We start from the raw sequence: 20,516 nt of genomic DNA, 5'->3' as shown, positions 1-20,516 counted from the left end.
CAATTCCAAGACTTTCAATTCCAACAATTAATGCTTGAGAATACAACCATTTTCCCTTGTGAATAACAAACAACATGAATTATTGAATGAAATAAACGCTCTGCTGTCTATAATATTTTATGAAATGTGGCTGTTTTGCTTAAACACTTATGAGGGCTGACAAAAAAAAACAGAAGCCTGGGTAATCAAGTATACTCTTAAAGTAGGGATACGAGCAAAAGGACACACAAAGTTTGTATTGCCTCCATTCAATAAAAAGATAGACTACCAAACCTAATGTGATATACATTTTGTAACTTGCCGAGTTATTAGTCGAATAGTCATTGGGATTGTACAAACAACCCTCCCAATGTGAGCAAATACAGTAACTGTAAATTACTTTATTTTCGCTATTTTCACTGAAGGGATAATCCAGTGAAAACAAGGCATGCATGGCACAGTCCCCGTTAGTTATCAAATTTAAGATAAATAGTTTTGTTCATAGTAATATAGCTGGAATATAACCATGTCAGGAATATGATTTTTTTAACATTAAAATGATTGACATTTGTATCTGATCGTCAAACAAGTACTTGTCCATATTGAGAGATATTGCTCTGGAACAGCATTCAAAATCAGCCATTTTGAATACATGTTTATTTATATATAACATGATGTATAACGAATATATAAAATTTGAATATAATCAGTCAAAGCATTTAAGAGATATGGCTCTAGAAGCCCAATCATTAATACAAAATGGCCGCCAGTCAGCCATTTTTAATCAAATCTGAAAAATAAAATGACGTGCATCAGGAACCTGTAATGTCTAATGTGTGTTATAAGTTTGAACAAAATCCATCCATAAATGCAAGAAATGCTTGATATTTGAGAATTTTTTTCGCACAAAAATAGCCACTTTGAAAAGGATCGTCAAACCAATATATTAGTATATCTGTGACATGATGTATAATAAATTTGAACATAATCAGTCAAAACAAGTCAGAGATATGGGTCTAGAAGCCCATTCATTAAAACAAAATGGCCGCCAGTCGGATGCATACGCAGTGATGAAAGAGCAGTGACACAAGTGGAATATATATATACCAGGAAGTGATGGTAAATGAGGCAATCACAGTTGGTGAAAAACGATTTTGGAAAACAGTATAAAAGAAGATAAAAAAAATTTGGGGAATAGCACTATTCCCTTTAATTTGTTTTTAATTTTGAAAATACTGTGAAAATTTGCCCATTTTCCCCTTGAAATGTTTTTTCTGCATACAAAATGCATGGAAAGTTTCTCAAAAGACAAAATTTCACTGAGAAACTACAACTGAATCTAAGACAAGCAGCCTCTCGGCTGAGATAGCTCCGCTGTTAGCAATGCACATTTCGATTAAAGAACAGAAGATATCATTAGAAAATGAACAATATGCATAGTATCAATGCAATGGGACTTGCTGTTTTCAACAAGAATTCAAAAATATCATTTTTGATCATAAATGATTGTGGTTTTTAACAAGAAGAAAATATCACTTTTTACCAAAAATGACAAAATATTCATCAAAATTAGAGAATTGAAGATATCATCATGAAATGAACAAATTTGAGAGTGGTGCATATGTAGTATCTATATATGTAATATCAAAGCAATTGGACTTGTGGTTTTTAACAAGAAGTTGAAAATATCACTTTTTACCAAAAATGACAAAAATATTCACCAAAATTAGAAAATTAAAGATATCATTATGAAATGAACAAATTTGAGAGTGGTCCACATGTAGTACCCATATATGTAATATCAAGGCAATTGGACTTGTGGTTTTTAACAAGAAGTCGAAAGTATCACTTTTTACCAAAAATGACAAAAATATTCACCAAATTTAGAAAATTAAAGATATCATTACAAAATGAACAAATCTGAGAGAGGTCCACATGTAGTACCTATATATGTAATATCAAAGCAATTGGACTTGTGGTTTTTAACAAGAAGTCGAAAGTATCACTTTTTACCAAAAATGACAAAAATATTCACCAAATTTAGAGAATTAAAGATATCATTACAAAATGAACAAATCTGAGAGAGGTCCACATGTAGTACCTATATATGTAATATCAAAGTAATTGGACTTGTCGTTTTTAACAAGAAGTCGAAAATATCACTTTTTACCAAAAATGACAAAAATATTCACCAAAATTAGAAAATTAAAGATATCATTATGAAATGAACAAATTTGAGAGTGGTCCACATGTAGTACCTATATATGTAATATCAAAGCAATTGGACTTGCGGTTTCTAACAAGAAGTTGAAAATATCACTTTTTACCAAAAATGACAAAAATATTCACCAAAATTAGAGAATTGAAGATATGATCATGAAATGAACAAATCTGAGAGAGGTCTACCCAAGGTACATATACACCAAGTATCAAAGCATTCAGACTTGTAGTTTTCAAGAAGAAGTCGAAAATGTAAAACATTGACACGAACGACGACGGACAATCACTCATATGATAAGCTCCGCTCGACAAAGTCGACAGCGGAGCTAAAAATTGAGCGAAAATAAGTCTTAGAGGGAACACTGGAGAAGAGGCTACCCTCACTGAGTATAAAACAGCCATAAAAACAAAGGACATCATTGTATACCTGGGATTTCTTAGCACCTTCTTTTATTTGTTGGTCGGATTCAACTTCGCTTTCATCACTAGTCTGAGAATAAATCACATAGCAAGGATTCAATGAATTGATACTGAGGGTTTTTGATATTCTTTGAGACCAGTCTGAAATTAGTCAGTAAGAACTCACACAGGTGAATGAGTTGAAATTGCTGTTGATACATTTCAATACATTACTAATATTTTTTACAAATATTATTTTGTTATTGTCTTATTTTTCATTCAATATAACACACAGCAGTAATATAATCACATCAGTTCATCAGTGATTACACAGAAACATATCTTGTAAACTGTTTGTCCCTGACATTTTGAGATGTTAACTCCAACTTAATTGTGTCCATTACTGGTAAAGATGTATAATAATGTTATAGCAAGAATACTGCAAAGTCTGCACTCAGTCAGTACGAGACTGCAATAACCGATGCAGAGTGTACTATCTGAACTACAAGTCCTTGCAAACTTACTTGAACAGCACAACAATTCTACAACTATAGCCTAGGCATTCTAGTGTTTATTACTTATCAGTTGTCAAAATTGAATGCCTTAATGAATGATTAATCACATTATCTACTGTGAAGTACTTGGATTTAACTTTTTACTTTGAGGGATGGTTCAGTTAAAATGTAGTCCATTGGGTATTCTTTTTTGTATATTTAACATTAAACTCATCAAAAAACAATGAAAAGAAGTTTGAACAAAATCCATCTGTAAACAGCCGAGAGATGATTTTTCAGTACAAAAATGGCCGCCATACGGCCATCTTGAATCAGACTGCGTCTGAACGAGGACTAATAAACTCCATTCAAAATAATTTTCCAGCTAAAATAGTATTTCATAATAATTCTCAATGACGTCATATTGCTATTAATACATACCTCTCGGTATTTCATCTGGGAAGTTTCGGCATCGCTAGCGCAACCGTCACCTAGTGAGTCCTGACCAATCACTTCTTTTTCAAGATTTGTAATGTATGCTTCTAGTTCTTCCACCTGACTGTGAAGTTGTCTCATCTGTGCATTTCAATACAAATTCAAACATTACAAGATATAATCACCATTCTTGCTCCATGAAAAGACCATTTCCAGGTGTTGACGCAAGGGAGCCACAAGATAGAACATTTTGTTTCAGTACAACTTTCCTTTCACATCAAACTCGCAGTTAAGTCAAAGCTCATATACAAGACAGAATTTGATTGGTCAAGAAAACCTGTCAAAAAAATAGGCTGCTCTCTGATTGGTCTGACTGTTAAGTTTGAATAGCCAATCAGGTACAATTTTGTTTTATTTAATTATGTAAACTTTTTAACTGGTCATAATCTTGCATGTGCTTCTAATAGAGCAAATACATAATGGAAGATGGAAATTTGAAATGAATGGAAAAAAAAAAATATATTATGTTTAAACTGAACTAAAACAATACAGCTAAATAAATTACAGCAAATTCTATGCAACTCAGAGAGATATATTAGTTAATAATTTACAATTTTCATACTTATATGAAAAGTTGACGAATGGATGAACAATAGAAGAGAATAGATTCAATTAAGCATAACACACATATGAGAGTCTGATAGTATAAAAAAACAGACAAACAGTCATCAGATTGGGAAAAATTTAAATGGTAATACTTGTAGATAATGAGCTGTGACTCAACATTACTCAACGCTTACAGACTTAATAAAATTAGAGTGTGCAACTTTGATCTATTTATGGTGATATGTGATCAAGAGACCTTTCGAGATCTTCATGTGAATGTCAATTCGCATTTCACAAAATGCAGAATATGCTCGGAAATGTGCGATTGTGTAAAATGAATGAGACCATCACCAAATTTGAAAACAGAAAATACACATAATATGAAAGAACGCTAGCAAAACGGTTTGAGATGAACACTAACCATTTTTTTTCGGAATCACTAATTTGCATAAAGATTTCAAGAAATGTACATTTCAATTTTTCTTGCAATTCGTGAGGGTTCTTCAATTTATGCGAGATCTTCATAACATATCACACTGTTTTCATACGCTCATTTTAAAATTCTTAAAATATTCACAGGCATGGATCAATTGTGCAATAATTACGCTAGACATACATGCTGCCACTTACATGGTTTGCGGAATCAAGGACATGTTCGGCTGACTCAAGTACCTCTCCTTGCTTTAGAGATACCTTCATCGTCAAGTTGGCAATCTCTAAGCATTCCTTTTTCTTCGGTGAATGTTTAGGCGATGGAGGTGGTGTTGGACGATGCGTCCGTTCACGTTCCCTCATTGCAGCTGCTCGACTCAAGGCTTCTTCATATACGCTGGCAACACTTTGAAGCTCGATATCGACATCATCATCAAGGTCATCATCATCATCTTCAGAAGTTGAAAAATGGTCTTTCAATTCGTGAGATATATCGTCATCAAATAGGTCTTCACCATCAGACGATGAAGCAATGGATCTGACAGAGTCCGAGTCACTAACATGTTCAGTAAAATCTTCTTGATGAGCAAGCAAAGGATCAAGTCCAGAAAATATGACATGTTCTTCTACATGACTATCCCGTCCCACATCATCTACTGCATTGTCAGTTTGTTTATAAGTATCAACACCAGGAATACTAACAGTATCATCATCGGCGCTGCGCTTACAAACTTCAGAGAAAGTTGGAAAAATACAAAGTACAGGACTGCTGGCAGAGTTGATATCGTCATTGGCAGTTTTCATTCTAGGTGACATGCACTTCTCAGACTGAGATAATCGAGAAGTTTCCTCATGCGAATCGGTTGCTGTTGATTCTGCATCAAAATGCAGTAATGAAAATGAGTCAGCCATATTACTCACACCATCATAAGCATTCTGGCTTCCAATTGGACCATCGGATGGTGAAAATAGAAGTGCCTCATCAGAAATTGCATGACCATTTGTAAGTAGCTCTTTTTCTATCCTCTCTGATTTTGAGGTTGATGCTGCAGCACCATCACTGAGCTGTTTTACTAACTCTGAAGATATGTCACATGGTTTGGTATTATCTGCTGGTGTCAGTCGGCTCTCAAGTTCCAACATTTCTAAAGTTGGAGATCTACTGATTGAGCTGCCGTCACTTTCATTGTCACATTTGGCATGGCAAGAATCGATGTCATCTGGTGGAAAGCTGAGATCTGGTAGCTCAAAAAGGGTAGCTGGATCTACTGGAGACCTACGTGGCTCCGAGATTTCAATCACCGGAACGCTAGCACCTGATCTCTCACTATATTCCATTTCGGGATGCTCATCAATATCTTTCAGATGCTGACCCGTGATAGCACTTTCATATGAGGGTGGTCTCATATCTTCTGTCGTTAAATCCTCCCCATCGCTGCTCTCACCATGAATTAAATGACCAGCATGGACATCCAAATGCATAACAGGCACATTGTCAAGGGTAGATTCCAATGAGATTTCATGATGATCACTGACATCACTATCTGTATCACTATCAACATGGGATATTCCTTGCACTTGCGGGAGCGAACCAGGAAGGCCGCTTCCGACAAACGACTTCTCTTGAACTTGAGGCACATAATCATTATAAGCAACAATCGCGCATTGTTCCGTCTGAAACTGATGGTGCCTCACAATATCCTCAGGCATATACTCTTTTGGTATTTCATGTCGTACAACATCAGGCAGGTCCATATGAATTTCTTTTCCACCCTCAGCCAAATCACGCTCAGCATTCAAATTAGTCGACATGGCCGAATCTCCAAAGGAAGGAAGCGATTCTAATCCAGCAGTGCAATATGCAACAGACTCTTTGCCACAACCAACATACATCTTATTCAGACCAGCATCATTTGACTCAGAAACAGTTTCCATGGAAACATTGTCTGTCACTGCAACAACATAACTGACTAAAGATTCTATAACTTCTTGTACAACTTTTTTAATTGCATCTTCTTCTTTGTCTTCTTTGCACGTTTCAGAGTAGTCAAGCTTCTTATTAAGTTCTCTCATTAAAAAATTGTCTTGTGTGCCATCAATTTCGCATATCCCAAATGGTTCGGTCTCAGATAATGGTGTCAGGTACTCGATATTTGAGTCTTCTGTGGAGTGCTCTGAAGCACTAGATGAGTGGTTCTCGAACTCACGGTTTGATTGGTAGGTGCTGAGACCATACTCCATTGTACCCTCTCTGCTCATAGACTCAGGTGATCTCATATCAGGTGTGTAGTAACCTTCACTTTTGACAGTTTCGGAGCTTATACTTGTTGAAAGATGCTCCAGGTCTGGCTCTAGATCAAGCTCAAGTTCATTATCGAAGATACCATTAGAGTGTGTTTCTTCAGAATCAGAGGCTTTGCTCGGTGGAGGGGTTGCAGGAGTCGAAATGTTGCTATGGTTACTATCTGAATTGCAATGTGTATCAACTGAATCTGACTTTTGACCTTTTAACCTATATGAAGATGACATTGAATCTAATCTTGAATTTTCAAGTTTGGAGGCAGCAGCTTGACATAAATCCATTCCCTCTGGTTGAGAAGATTTTCTACTTCCGTCCGCTTCTGTTAACCCTCTAGTCTTGTTTTTAAAGTTCATTTCCATCAAAAACTCTTGACTTTCTGGTGAGAGATCATAAGCTTCTGGATGATCATCAAGAATGCACGCTTCACCGCTCTCGGTTGTTTTCGGCCAAGACTCTTTCCCGGTTTTCAAACCATGTTGGAATCTATCATCTCCATCTGTATATCCTGTAGCTTTCAGTGTCGATGGAGAAGTGCTGTTCATGATAATGTCTTCCTTAATAGGTGACAAATGTGCCTCATCTTCTGGTGAACTTGGCTCGACATAAACTGGTGCGTCTCTGAACCTCACCTTCTTAGGACTCTCTTGAACTGTTGATTTATCTTCACTAGTTTGCGTGGCAGCTGTGTTTTCGGCATCATCTATTTTCGGTAAGGCTTCTATCGGTGGTGTGATTAGCTCTTCTATAGGGCTTGGGATGCTACCCACAATGCCTGCGACTTCCCCTCGGTAGGGTCTACGACGATGATGCTTTCCCTATAAGAAAAGATTCAGAGGTACTTAAACTCAAAAAAAAAATCGTTGAATCCAAATAAATTGAAGTTCGATTTTATGATTTGAAGTTCCAATTTTTCAAAAGTCGTGTAAAATGCCATATCCTTCACTACAGAAAAATTTGAATAAAATGTTTGCTTAATCCTCTATTTGACACTTTACAGGTTTGTATCCATTTGAATACATGTTTTCCTACATCACATACGTTAAAATAAAAGAATAACATAATTATTTTTACTCTTGAGTAAAATTCTACATTCAATATAAACAAATGTACCTGCTAGGAAATGAAGGTCATGATAAATTACAATTCCACATCGATTTGATTTCATGAAAGTCGCGAGTCAGAGGAATGTGTTTATAACTATTTCACCAGATTACTATTAAGAGTCAAATCAACTTTTGCAAAATGTTATAATTATAAAATCATCAAATTCAGACGAAAAAAACTATAATTTTGACATTTTTCTCATAAAATTAATATTATTGAAACACACTGAATGTCAAAATAAACGTTTGTCAAAGCCATATGATATATAGAAGATAATATTTGGTAATCGTAGTCCTAAATAACTATTAAAAATAGCTTTGTCAAAGCCAGATTTTTTTCCCCTCATAATCTAATGGCTAATAATGAACATTTGGTTCAAAATTTAAAAAATATGCAATATGTTGGCGCAAAAATTTTAGTGACGAAAAATACTAGTAATGCCACTCAAAAGTTAATTTAATACTGTAAGATGCGTTATTTTCACTTGATTTTTTTCCTCTGAAGACAGAAAAATAATAAAATTAGTATTTTCTCAAGGATTGCCTGCAACTCATGACTAATCTGTGAAAATAAATTACAGCCATCCACAGTATAATTTTTAAATAGCAGCATATATTATGTAGTGATAGAATCTGACAAATAAATTAGGACTGCCTAGGTGAGTGTCACACAACATGTCCTTAGGGTGTATTTAGCTTGGTATTATAGGAAAATATGAAAAAACGATAATAACGTAAAATTGGAATATTGGAGATATTGGGTAAATCAAGCTAATGAAAATATGCAAATAAAAAGAAATAGAGGTTGTTCAAGAACGTTTCCATGGTAACAAACATTTTGGGATTTCCACCACATTGTTAGATCTCATACCGACAGCCATTTTGAATTGAAATCACTTTAAAAATAAGATTCCTAAATAAATTCTGTGATCACAAGACTTTCCTACTAATGACACATCATCCTAAAATTCACTTATCTGACAAAATTGATTCACTAGTCAGATTATTTGACCTTAAAGGGGAATATCGAGTGTTAAATTTTACTTGATATATCTTTTTGTATAAATAATTTGTTCGTCCACAAGTGAAAATAATAATGACAAAAAAAAAAATCACAATTAAGAATGGCTTGAACATGTATATTCTGCTTTCAGGGTTCGAACAAAACCAATTCCCACTTCCCCACCCCAATGTACTAGCTGCTGAACTGGGCACAATTTATGAACAATTAGCATGACTTGAAAATTTATGTAAAGACAGTGAAGAAAATAATGCAAAAAATCCATTTAAAGGATTAAAAAACATACATGCGTAATTTATCTTTTGAGAATAAGCTACCAAGTATCAAAAGAACAAAAAAAAAAATAAACAAAATACTGCAATTGCGAATTAAAATATAAAGTGAAGGAATAGAGAAACTACTAACATCGAAGAATGGGAACGTAGCCTCCATGAGAGAAACTCAGCTGGAAATATACATGTGCCATGCTCAGCTCGTTGCAAGCAGTGAATTTATCCACAATAGCTGCATAACAGCAGACGAGAAGTGACTGACTCGGAGTGTGTAGTTCTGAATGGAAATTAATTTATGCGCTAGACACAGGATTTGAATCACCATGAGTCATCCATTGATGACATCATCTTACTGGCTGGTGCAATTTAAATCCACCGGGTTGATGAATACTTAATGTAATGATTCTAGAAAGTGTAGTTTGATATGCAAGATAAATTATTTTTAATTTAAAGATAATAATTTGTAAAAATAAATTATTTCTCAGATAAATTCAACAAAAAAAGGTTAAAAAAAGGTCAAAATAGAAAAAAAAGAAATTTTATGAATAACACACTAAACAAAAAAAATTATTTAGTCAAATTGACAGATTTATAAATTTTTAAAATAACTGCAGTTTGATAACATGTACACTTTGCAGAATACATGCAATTCCTTTTTTTTTTAAAGTCTTTTTTCATATTATTTTCAATACTATAAAATAATAAATAGTTAATAGACGTTATTGAGAGAGAAAAAACAAGATTTTAGAAAACTGGCAGTTATTTATTACCAGTGAAGATTTATTTTATTAATGGAACCCCACTTAACTGAAGCTAGGAATACAATGTAAAAGTAAATTATGCAAATAACTGTGGTACAGTGTATGTCACAACAAAAGAAGAGTATCACATTACCTATAAATCAACCTCAACCTACTAGTATACAGAAAAGATTTATAGATTAATGAATTTTGTTAAAATTTCCCCTTTCAATACATTATAAATTTAACTCTTTCCAATTAAACAGACAAAAATGAAATATATGCAAATTAATTGATTTCATAATTTTTTTAATTCCTTTGTTCTAATTATGCGAAAATAGCATTCCAATTAATAATCGTTGTGTAATAAGCAGTAGTGTGGGTAATCACCTGCTTGTAGTATATTTAAATCAGGGCAAAAAAAAAACAATTTGATATTTCTGTTAACAGGCTGAAAAAATACTGGGTATAAGGTATAAATAGAGTTTTTATCTATAATTACACAATAAGGTGTACTCTTATCGTAGAAGCACTGTGTTGTGTTCGATAAGCATTCTACGCTACATATACAGCTCATATAAAATTAATTATTAATGATGAATTGGTATTACAACATAAACTAATGACGACTGTGTCATTATATCCCAGATGTGAAAAATGACATCATTATAAAGTTAGATTCTATAATAAAGATCCTTTTCCATCAAAATGTGTCGATAGTCAATTTGGTAATTATTTTTAAATATTAGATATTTATTTATTCACCAGATCAAGAGTTAATTAAACTACATTTCAAATAATATTAATACAATAGTTGTGTAGTAATTATTGTTAAAATAAAAAATAATTATAGCAAACAAAATAATAATAACCATAATTGTAATGAAAATAATATTGTGTGGAATAATTTTCTCAAACAATAAATAAACAATACATAACAAAGAAACAAACAGACCAACAAACAAAAATTAACAGCTGATAATGTGGCAATACATAAATAAATAATTTTATTTAATAACTGAGAGTATCTTATTATAAAATATGAGTAGAGTAAATAAAAAATAAACAAATAAACAAAAACAAAGTCAAGCATAAAAAAAAAGAATATATAGACTACATACATTTTCATGAGGCAAAATGACGAAAAAATTCAAGATGAAATGTTGCTAAAGATACTGACAAAATAGATCACTTTGTGAACAAGTGTGTTTTATGTTTGCTTTTAAATTTATGTCTCAGATTCATATTTCTAATATAATTTGGGAGTTCATTCCAGTGGTTAGTGACAGTGAAAATCTGAATTTAGGAAGGCAGTGTTACTATCCTCGGGGGGGCGGAGATCTGGGCATTTTCACTGCCTGGCAACCATCGCGGTTAAAACAAAGGCCGAAAACTCTCAGAAAATGGTACTTTAGGATGATTGTTGAGACTCTCCTGAACAGTGTAACAAGATATCTCCTGCGTGTACAACACATATAAATTTTGGTGTTTAGGATTACTTTAAAGTTGAGTTTGTGCTGTTTTCAAGAATTTAACTATTTTCACTGGCTCTTATACATGGTACAGTGGTGCGCATCTTGGAGCGTCTTGTGACGTAGCCCTGCTCCCAAGGATTATTGTAAAATCATGGTAGATATTTACATATGAGAAGGTGGATCGGGATTGTGACTTGCGTTATGTGTTCGGTTGAAGTGCAAATGCATGTGTGACGCATACAGAGCATGTGTATATTCGAGATGCTAAGTAGTCTAAATAAAGGAACTGAAGGGAAAATGTAATCAGAAATGAAAAGGAAAAAATAACAGCATTGGTGGAATGTATGCAACTATTTGCTCTATTAGTAGCACATGCGCTTAAAGCGGGAGGGTCGTCCCCTGCGCACACACTGGAATTGAGTCCCAAGCGACGATAACAACACACGCTAAAAACGCAAACGCTCATGGGTGGACACGTGTTTGTAAACAGTGACACGCTATGGCCATCTGACGCATACGCAGGTGACCACTTCCCCGCTTTAATATAAATATCCGAAGTGTGTCTATGGTCAAAATAGGTAATATTTTAATGATCCTGCAAACAATTAATTCAACTACTGTAAAATACTTTATTTTTGCTTGGAATTAATTTTCCTTATTTTCGCTTTTTTCCTATATTTTACATTCAACTCAGAAATCAGTGAAAATAAATTCCATATACAAAACACTCAAATAGTCCTTTCAGGGAAAATTAATTCCAGCTAAAATAAAGTATTTGACAGTACCAAAATATGGGTTAGTCAGGTCTACTGGAAGATTTTTGAATTTTTATTTTTAAACACAACTGCTGTATCGTGTCTTATGAATACTTTTCTAGAAATTAACTTTCACTTACCCTTCTCCTTGAGTGGCTTCTTCCATATATATCAGTCGCATCCAGAACTAAGCCCTCAACTTCACGGACTGCGTCTTTAGGTACTTGCACACCAATAGAGGTCTTCTCAATCGCTATTAGTACATCATCAGCTGATATCAAAAGAAAATATCAAAATACAGAAGCAGCCATACATGTTGATATCACAATCCATTTATGTTTTTAACGCTGTAAATTTTCACATAAATTTAAATATTAAAAGCTAATTTTTTGACTGAATATTTATTCAAGCTGGCAACAGGATTATGTAGCTTGTTTGAGTTTTGAGATGAGTTGCTGGCACCTATTGGTCAGAATGTGAATTCTGAAATTGGCAGCCAGGCTATTGGTCAGAATGCGGCCTACAAATTAGCTGCAGCCAGGCAATTGGTCAGTACGTGGTTTTGAAATTAGCTGCAGCCAGGCTATTGGTCAGAATGCGGCCTTCAAATTTGCTGCAGCCAGGCTATTGGTCAGTACGTGGTTTTGAAATTAGCTGCAGCCAGGCTATTGGTCAGAATGCGGCCTTCAAATTAGCTGCAGCCAGGCTATTGGTCAGTACGTGGTTTTGAAATTAGCTGCAGCCAGGCTGTTGGTCAGAATGCGACCTTCAAATTAGCTGCAGCCAGGCTATTGATCAGAATGTGAATTCTGAAATTAGCTGCAGCCAGGCTATTGGTCAGTACGTGGTTTTGAAATTAGCTGCAGCCAGGCTGTTGGTCAGAATGCGACCTTCAAATTAGCTGCAGCCAGGCTATTGGTCAGAATGTGAATTCTGAAATTGGCAGCCAGGCTATTGGTCAGAATGCGGCCTACAAATTAGCTGCAGCCAGGCAATTGGTCAGTACGTGGTTTTGAAATTAGCTGCAGCCAGGCTATTGGTCAGAATGCTGCCTTCAAATTAGCTGCAGCCAGGCTATTGGTCAGTATGTGGTTTTGAAATTGGCTGCAGCCAGGCTATTGGTCAGAATGCGGCCTTCAAATTAGCTGCAGCCAGGTTATTGGTCAGTATGCGGTTTTCAAATTAGCTGTTGCACACTATTGGTTAGAACTTCACAAAATAAAAACATTGTAAAATATCTAAAGAATTTACTTGCTCCTTCCACTGGACATGCACTCTAGCCATTGCTACATACTTTTGTGCAAAAAAGGACACAAAATTATTTTCATTTATATTAACTAATAATTTTCCTTCAATTTCTAAAATTAATTATGGGAAATCTTTTAGCAATGCCTTTCATATCACAGGATACACATCATTGAGTCTCACCAAAATGTGAAAAATTTTCAGTTTCTCTCTTAGGTTTAGCATTTACATCTGGATTTATATTTAAATCTCATATTTTACATTCTAAAAAAACAGTTTATATATTTTTTGTACGTTTTATTATTTTATTGTTAATTTTGAAAGAAATGGATGTTATTTTCCATTTGCTACAGATCTTATTATGTAGGTTTATTTTTTGTGAATGCGAGGGTCAACGGATTAAAAGTGACCAGTGCCACCGCAATATATGTATCATTCCAATTTGACAAATGTTTTTATTTTATCAGTTTCAGTGTGAAGCTCAAAAATGCATATTTCATTAGTATAGTATAGTTTTATGACATCACGCTATCATGGTAGAACTAATTCGAGTGAATTAACATTTTTAATAATCAATTAAGCAATAAATTGTTAAAATCTTTAAAATCAAGTATGATAACAGAACGGCTGACCATCACCATGACAGGCAATAACAAATTGCGTAAGTTGTAGCTATGATTAACATCTATAGAGCTCATTATGTTTATGTATACTTTTTTTTTTTATCAATTGCATTTTTTTAGAGGTGATTTATTCACAATAATGTGACAGTTTAGAATGTATAACATCACAAAAACCTATTTCTATGGATAAGTGCACTTTTAATAGAAAAACAATTTCAGTTCATTCATTAACTAGTAATCAACAGATGCCTTGTGGCATACAATTGTTAATGTATGACAAAGAATCCATACATGTATTTATTTATAAAAGGATAGATTGTTCCATCAAATGGGTTTTGTAGATTTATTGTTTTTTAACAAATTTATTAAATGTAATTACTCTTCAGTGGCACTTCTATGGTCAAAATAAGTCATATTTTAATGATTCAGAACAACAAAATTATTGCAATTTGGGTTTATATGCACTTTTAGAGGAGATGGCCTTCAATTAAAAAAAATAAGGTACTGTAAAATACTTTATTTTCGTTTGAAATTAATTTTCCTAATTTTCGCAGAAGAAATGATTCAGTGAATATAAAATCTAGTGAATATACCTTTTTTCCTATATTATACATTCAACTTATCAAAAATCAGCAAAAATAAATTCCATACAAAACGCCCAAAAAGTCTTTTCAGCAAAAATTAATTCCAGTTAAAATAAAGTATTTTACAGTATTCTATTTTGCCATGCTGTTATGATACTCCTGTAATGACCAATTATTACATGTATGCCCTTCCATCCAATCACTGTGCAAGTGGAACCAAGGACAGATAGCCTTGTGTAGCTCAACTCTATGAGGAGGACTCCACACTGCTGCTGTTTGTGTACTGCTCAATTGTTTATTTTTCGTTATATAAGGTTTTGTTTTATTTATCAGAATTAAAAATGATACCATCTGACATCTGTATGAGTTTGTATATTATTCACGATATAACTCAGCTGGATCAAAAGCCCCTCTGTAAGCTGAAGCAATTTTTCAGTATTTTTGCTCAATTTGTTTTACTTACAATGAGACATGTTAACTGATGATGAAGTGTAAAATTATAATTATACAATCAAGCAATGGTAATAAACTTAGCATGCTCACATTGTGGATTTATTTATTACACGGAGATGGATGATTGACAAGTACGGTATAAAATTAATTCGAAAAACTGTTTTCACAGAATCCAAATTTTGCTCCAATGTGCATGTTCATATGCATATATGCAATGCATTATGGGACAGAACGTTTTATTTTATATAATGGTAAATTATTGCCATTATCATATGGGAAATGTACCAAATTAAATGTTAGTTAATGTTTTAACAATATTAGGATTCATATCAATTATTATTTATAACTTTTTCATCTCATATCACTGAAAACAAATTTGAGATATCAAGAAATAATATAGAAACCAGTGCAAAAATTCAAATTATGGCCATTTTCCCTACTTTAGACTGCAGCGACACCATTTTTTTCAATTTTGGGCTAATACTAGTAATTAAAACTGACAACAAATTACACATATTCAAAAATTAAATTGTGAAGATGGCTTATGATCAATTAGGTACTTTTTACTTGAAAAGGAGATTATCTCTAAATCTTGAGACATTTTCTCAACGAGTATTCATCAAAGTGATGTATTTTTGATAAATCTACCATTTTTTTTTTATATTTTAAGGTATGAACAAATTCGTTTAAAAACATTAGAAGAATATCGCCAGAACAAGAAACAATTAAAGACACATGTAAATTAAAAATCATTTACAATTGATACACTAAACAAAAAAAAATGTTGTTTAATAATTAAAAATAATTTAAAAAGTTTTTTTGTAGATCTTTGCAGCTGAAAACACTGGAAAAGGGCGCCACCACAGGTTAGCTAGCAATTTCTGTTGGTTTTTTTCTTTGAAGCTTTACAGCTTCTTTAGACAACTGTTTACTTGTAAACACGTTTTTACAAAAAAAAAATTGTATTTTTGTTATCTTTTTTCAAACTTATTTTTCTTATTAACTTTTATTTTATGTCTTATAGTACACTGACATGTTTTAACAGGATATAACAAAAAAGTCAGGTGACCCCACCCTCCCCATCTAGGACACTATCAGCCATAGTTCCCCCTCCCTTCCTAACTTACTTTCTTGTAATTGGGCCATCATCATTTCAAGTTCTTGACTAATAGTGTGAAAACCTTGGCCAGGGATTTCAGGATCGGAATCTGAATCTGAATCTGCAAAAACAAACCATGCAATGAAAAACAAACAGTGCAGAAACAATAAAAGCAATATTAATTAACATGAATGCATATAAAAAGTACATAAACAAAAAAAAAAAACATGTATAAACACTACAGAAATTATTTCTATCAAAATGAATGATGATATGTACCGGTAAAGTATAGTAATATGTAAAAACAAAAAAAACATATCAACATTTTATTTTAGCAATGTTGTACATGAAAATGTCAGCAAATTAGAAAAAATTAATAAAACATGAGAAAAAATGGGAAACAGCTTTGATGAATGAGGGAAAAAATAAATAAGTTAAAAATAATAAATCGATGCAGAATAATTTGTTGATTTGACAAAAAAAATGTCAATTATTTATCAAGCATGAGGTGCATTATGGGAGCAGTTTCACTCCATTTCTTGACAGATTTATAGAAGATAACTTTTTGAATTTTCTAGTTTAAAAACCAAACTTACATGCGAAGGTATTCTGCAAATTAAGTTAAATTTATTTTTGTCTTTCTAAGTGCAGGACAAGAACTTTTCAACATTTATCAACATTTATAGCATTTTGTCATCTTTTTACTTATCAAATAAGTTATACCCACCTAGACTAGTTGTCATGAAAACCCCAATGCTAATATTAATTTGTAATTTTTAACATTCTTCATATTCTGACTACATATTCATTAATAATTAAATTAGGTCATTATTACCACAGGAAAACAATGAAGATAACATCAACATAATTTTATTGCCATATAAATTTTGCTCCATTTCATTTTGAGTAATATACCTGGTACCCTAAAATTCATTTTAATTTTAAGTGCTCCATATGCATGGCCGCTGTCGACCATTTTGTGAATTGCATCATGGGGAATATTAATGAAACATACAAGTTGGTGGTTGAGTTTATAAAAAGTCAACCATGGGTAATACTCAAAAGACCTACCTGGAGTTGGCTCATATACCTTACCTGATGTATTAGTAGAACTGTCCTTGGTTGGTACTTGTTCACTGAGCAGGGTGCCATGGCTACCGTACATGGAGGAAGACGGACTGGAACTGGCCTGGTCGTAACCTGAATCAGAATTACTATGATCACTTTCAGCTGTGAAATTAAAACACAGATCCATTTTACAAAAAAAAACACTTCACAAACACCGACAAATAGCATCAGATGGAGAAAAAAGCAAAAGAATTATAGAAATATATTGATAGTAATTTGTGCTTAACATTCACATTTTCACCCTCAAGTCACGTACATAAAATGTATGTACAAGGCAAACCACTCTCCCTTTTGTTTAAGTATTATAGATAATTGCCTTTCAGTCTTATCCAGGAATTTATTCACTTCTACAATAAGAACACGGAAATATGCAGAAAAAAAAAAACACTTTCTTACTTTCTAATATCATTTATAAAAATGTTATACCACTTTATAAAAATTATAGAAACACTGCATTGACAAATTTTAGTTTTTTATGTTTACAAAGCAAAATAAAATACATCTCCAAATGCCGAAAAACATACTCTGACCTCTGACCTTTTTCTATGCTCTCAGATTCAAAAAGTACACTGATAAGTACTTTTTTATCATTTACCTTTAATTCCTATTATTAACTCACCCCCTTATCACTAACCACATCCTTAATTAAGATAATCTAACTAACAGTATTCAAAATAAAAAAATTGAAAACTTAAAAATCGTGAATCGTGATTTCTTAAATTATGCATCGTACATTCCATTCAACTGGAACCAAGTTGAATGAGCATAATAGAGGTTTTCATGCTACTTGGTGTTAAAATCTTCCTAGGGAAGTAATTTTTTATTTGTTAATAATTGGAACACACATGTTGTACATGGCATTGAAAATTTAGCAGGATAGCGCCCTCTGAAGTTGAAATACAAAACAAGAATACTTTGAATATCCCTGGATAAAGACTGCCCTCTAGTGACACATATAGTACAATGCCACTACAGATCATAGAAGACTTATCAAGACTGCTTTAGGGTAGAAATATAGTCATATTTTTTGAGAAAGTGACAATGCACAATCATCATTTTTCCTTTAACCTGGATTTTTTGAATCAATGCTTGATAACAAAAAGTACCCTATCTGTCTTGGTACATAATTCACTAAAATATAACCACCAATTCCTTGAAAATTAGGCTGGAGATTCAAAGCCAATATCTTCACATTAGCCAGGACCAATTAATAAATTCAGGTTACTTTTCTTATTTTTATTAATCATGTGTAGGTTGCTACCATAATTTCTGTTTTAGTTTTGATTCTACTAGGGGGTCATGAGTTTTAGTTATAAGATAAAAACTGACAAGCTAGGGAGCATTGACAAGATGGATTTAGAATGGGTATGACTAAACAAAAAAATGGAACCCATATTTATCTTGCAAAATTAAAGTTATATGGCATGACATATCAACTTTCTTCTTTAACAATCTCCCTAGATTGTATGTTTTGTTTTGTCACTTTTGACAAGATTATTTTTTCAAGAATCATAGACTCAATTTCTTCTAGGGAAGAATAAACCAATCTAGAAATATTCTAGTTACGACACGGTTTTGACAAAAGTGAAAATGTGATGTTTGCAATGAATATATAGTGCGTACTGACACATCACATAAACAACAATATACAAACATATAGTGAATCAAAGTTAGGCATATAGTGGTAACAGTTAGGCAGACACAAATCAGAGTATAGCAAAATAAAAGTTAGGCATAAGTGAATCAAAGTTAGGCATAAGTGAATCAAAGTTAGGCATAAGTGAATCAAAGTTAGGCATATAGTGAATCAAAGTTAGGCATAAGTGAATCAAAGTTAGGCATATAGTGAATCAAAGTTAGGCATAAGTGAATCAAAGTTAGGCATATAATGAATCAAAGTTAGGCATATAGTGAATCAAAGTTAGGCATATAGTGAATCAAAGTTAGGCATTATGGTGAATCAGAGTTAGGCATTATGGTGAATCAGAGTTAGGCATATAGTGGTAACAGTTAGGCAGACACAAATCAGAGTACTGGTATAGCAAAATAAAAGTTAGGCATAAGTGAGTAAAATTTAGGCATAGGCGTATAGTGAGTAAAAGTTAGGCATAAGTGAATACAAGCAGCCTCTCGGCTGAGATAGCTCCGCTGTTAGCAGTGCACATTTCGATTAAAGAACAGAAGATATCATTAGAAAATGAACAATATGCATAGTATCAATGCAATGGGACTTGCTGTTTTTAACAAGAATTCAAAAATATCATTTTTGACCATAAATGATTGTGGTTTTTAACAAGAAGAAAATATCACTTTTTACCAAAAATGACAAAAATATTCATCAAAATTAGAGAATTAAAGATATCATTACAAAATGAACAAATCTGAGAGAGGTCCACATGTAGTACCTATATATGTAATATCAAAGCAATTGGACTTGCAGTTTTTAACAAGAAGTTGAAAATATCACTTTTTACCAAAAATGACAAAAATATTCACCAAAATTAGAGAATTGAAGATATGATCATGAAATGAACAAATCTGAGAGAGGTCTACCCAAGGTACATATACACCAAGTATCAAAGCATTCAGACTTGTAGTTTTCAAGAAGAAGTCGAAAATGTAAAACATTGACACGGACGACAGACACTGGACGACGGACAATCACTCGTATGATAAGCTCCGCTCGACAAAGTCGACAGCGGAGCTAAAATGTTAGGCATACAGTGAATAAAAGTTAGGCATATAGTGAATAAAAGTTAGGCATATAGTGAATAAAAGTTAGGCATATAGTGAATAAAAGTTAGGCATATAGTGATTGAAAGTTAGGCAAATGTGACAGGTACTGGGAATGAAAAACAGAGTAAGGCAAAATGATGAAAAATAGACAGAACCAAGCTGAATCAATTCAGGAAAATGGTGAATTATGTAGATGATGAATTAGAATTGGCCATCAGGGTAACTCAACGTTAGACAAACAGTGAATTTAAATTAGGCAAACATTGAATCTGAGTTAGAAAGGTGATCAAAATCAAAGTTTCCAGCCCAGTATCCTGGGAGGTTTGAGGAGCTACCTCGTCTCCCTGTGAATTTCTGACTGAGATTTAACTGGGACACATAGTTCTGTGAATAAGCAAACACATTATTCATACAA

The 20,516-nt window shown here is 33.1% G+C and overlaps 1 protein-coding gene across 1 annotated transcript in view; it reads right to left on the bottom strand.

The window, feature by feature from the left end:
* The window catches only part of LOC102805016 (uncharacterized), a 67,274-nt gene that overhangs the window by 5,912 nt on the left and 40,846 nt on the right, over positions 1–20,516 (bottom strand). The window contains exons 4-9 of the mRNA XM_078011363.2: positions 17,333–17,467; positions 16,266–16,358; positions 12,374–12,504; positions 4,764–7,682; positions 3,534–3,668; positions 2,627–2,689 (exon numbers count right to left, since the gene is read on the bottom strand). Of these exons, the coding sequence (XP_077867489.2) occupies positions 2,627–2,689; positions 3,534–3,668; positions 4,764–7,682; positions 12,374–12,504; positions 16,266–16,358; positions 17,333–17,467 (3,476 nt within the window). The remainder of the gene's footprint in view (positions 1–2,626; positions 2,690–3,533; positions 3,669–4,763; positions 7,683–12,373; positions 12,505–16,265; positions 16,359–17,332; positions 17,468–20,516) is intronic.

Source organism: Saccoglossus kowalevskii, chromosome 22 (genome assembly GCF_978046115.1).
Source record: "Saccoglossus kowalevskii chromosome 22, keSacKowa6.1, whole genome shotgun sequence".
NCBI classification, from domain to species: Eukaryota; Metazoa; Hemichordata; class Enteropneusta; family Harrimaniidae; genus Saccoglossus; species Saccoglossus kowalevskii.
This window is presented reverse-complemented; position numbering and strand designations above follow the sequence as displayed.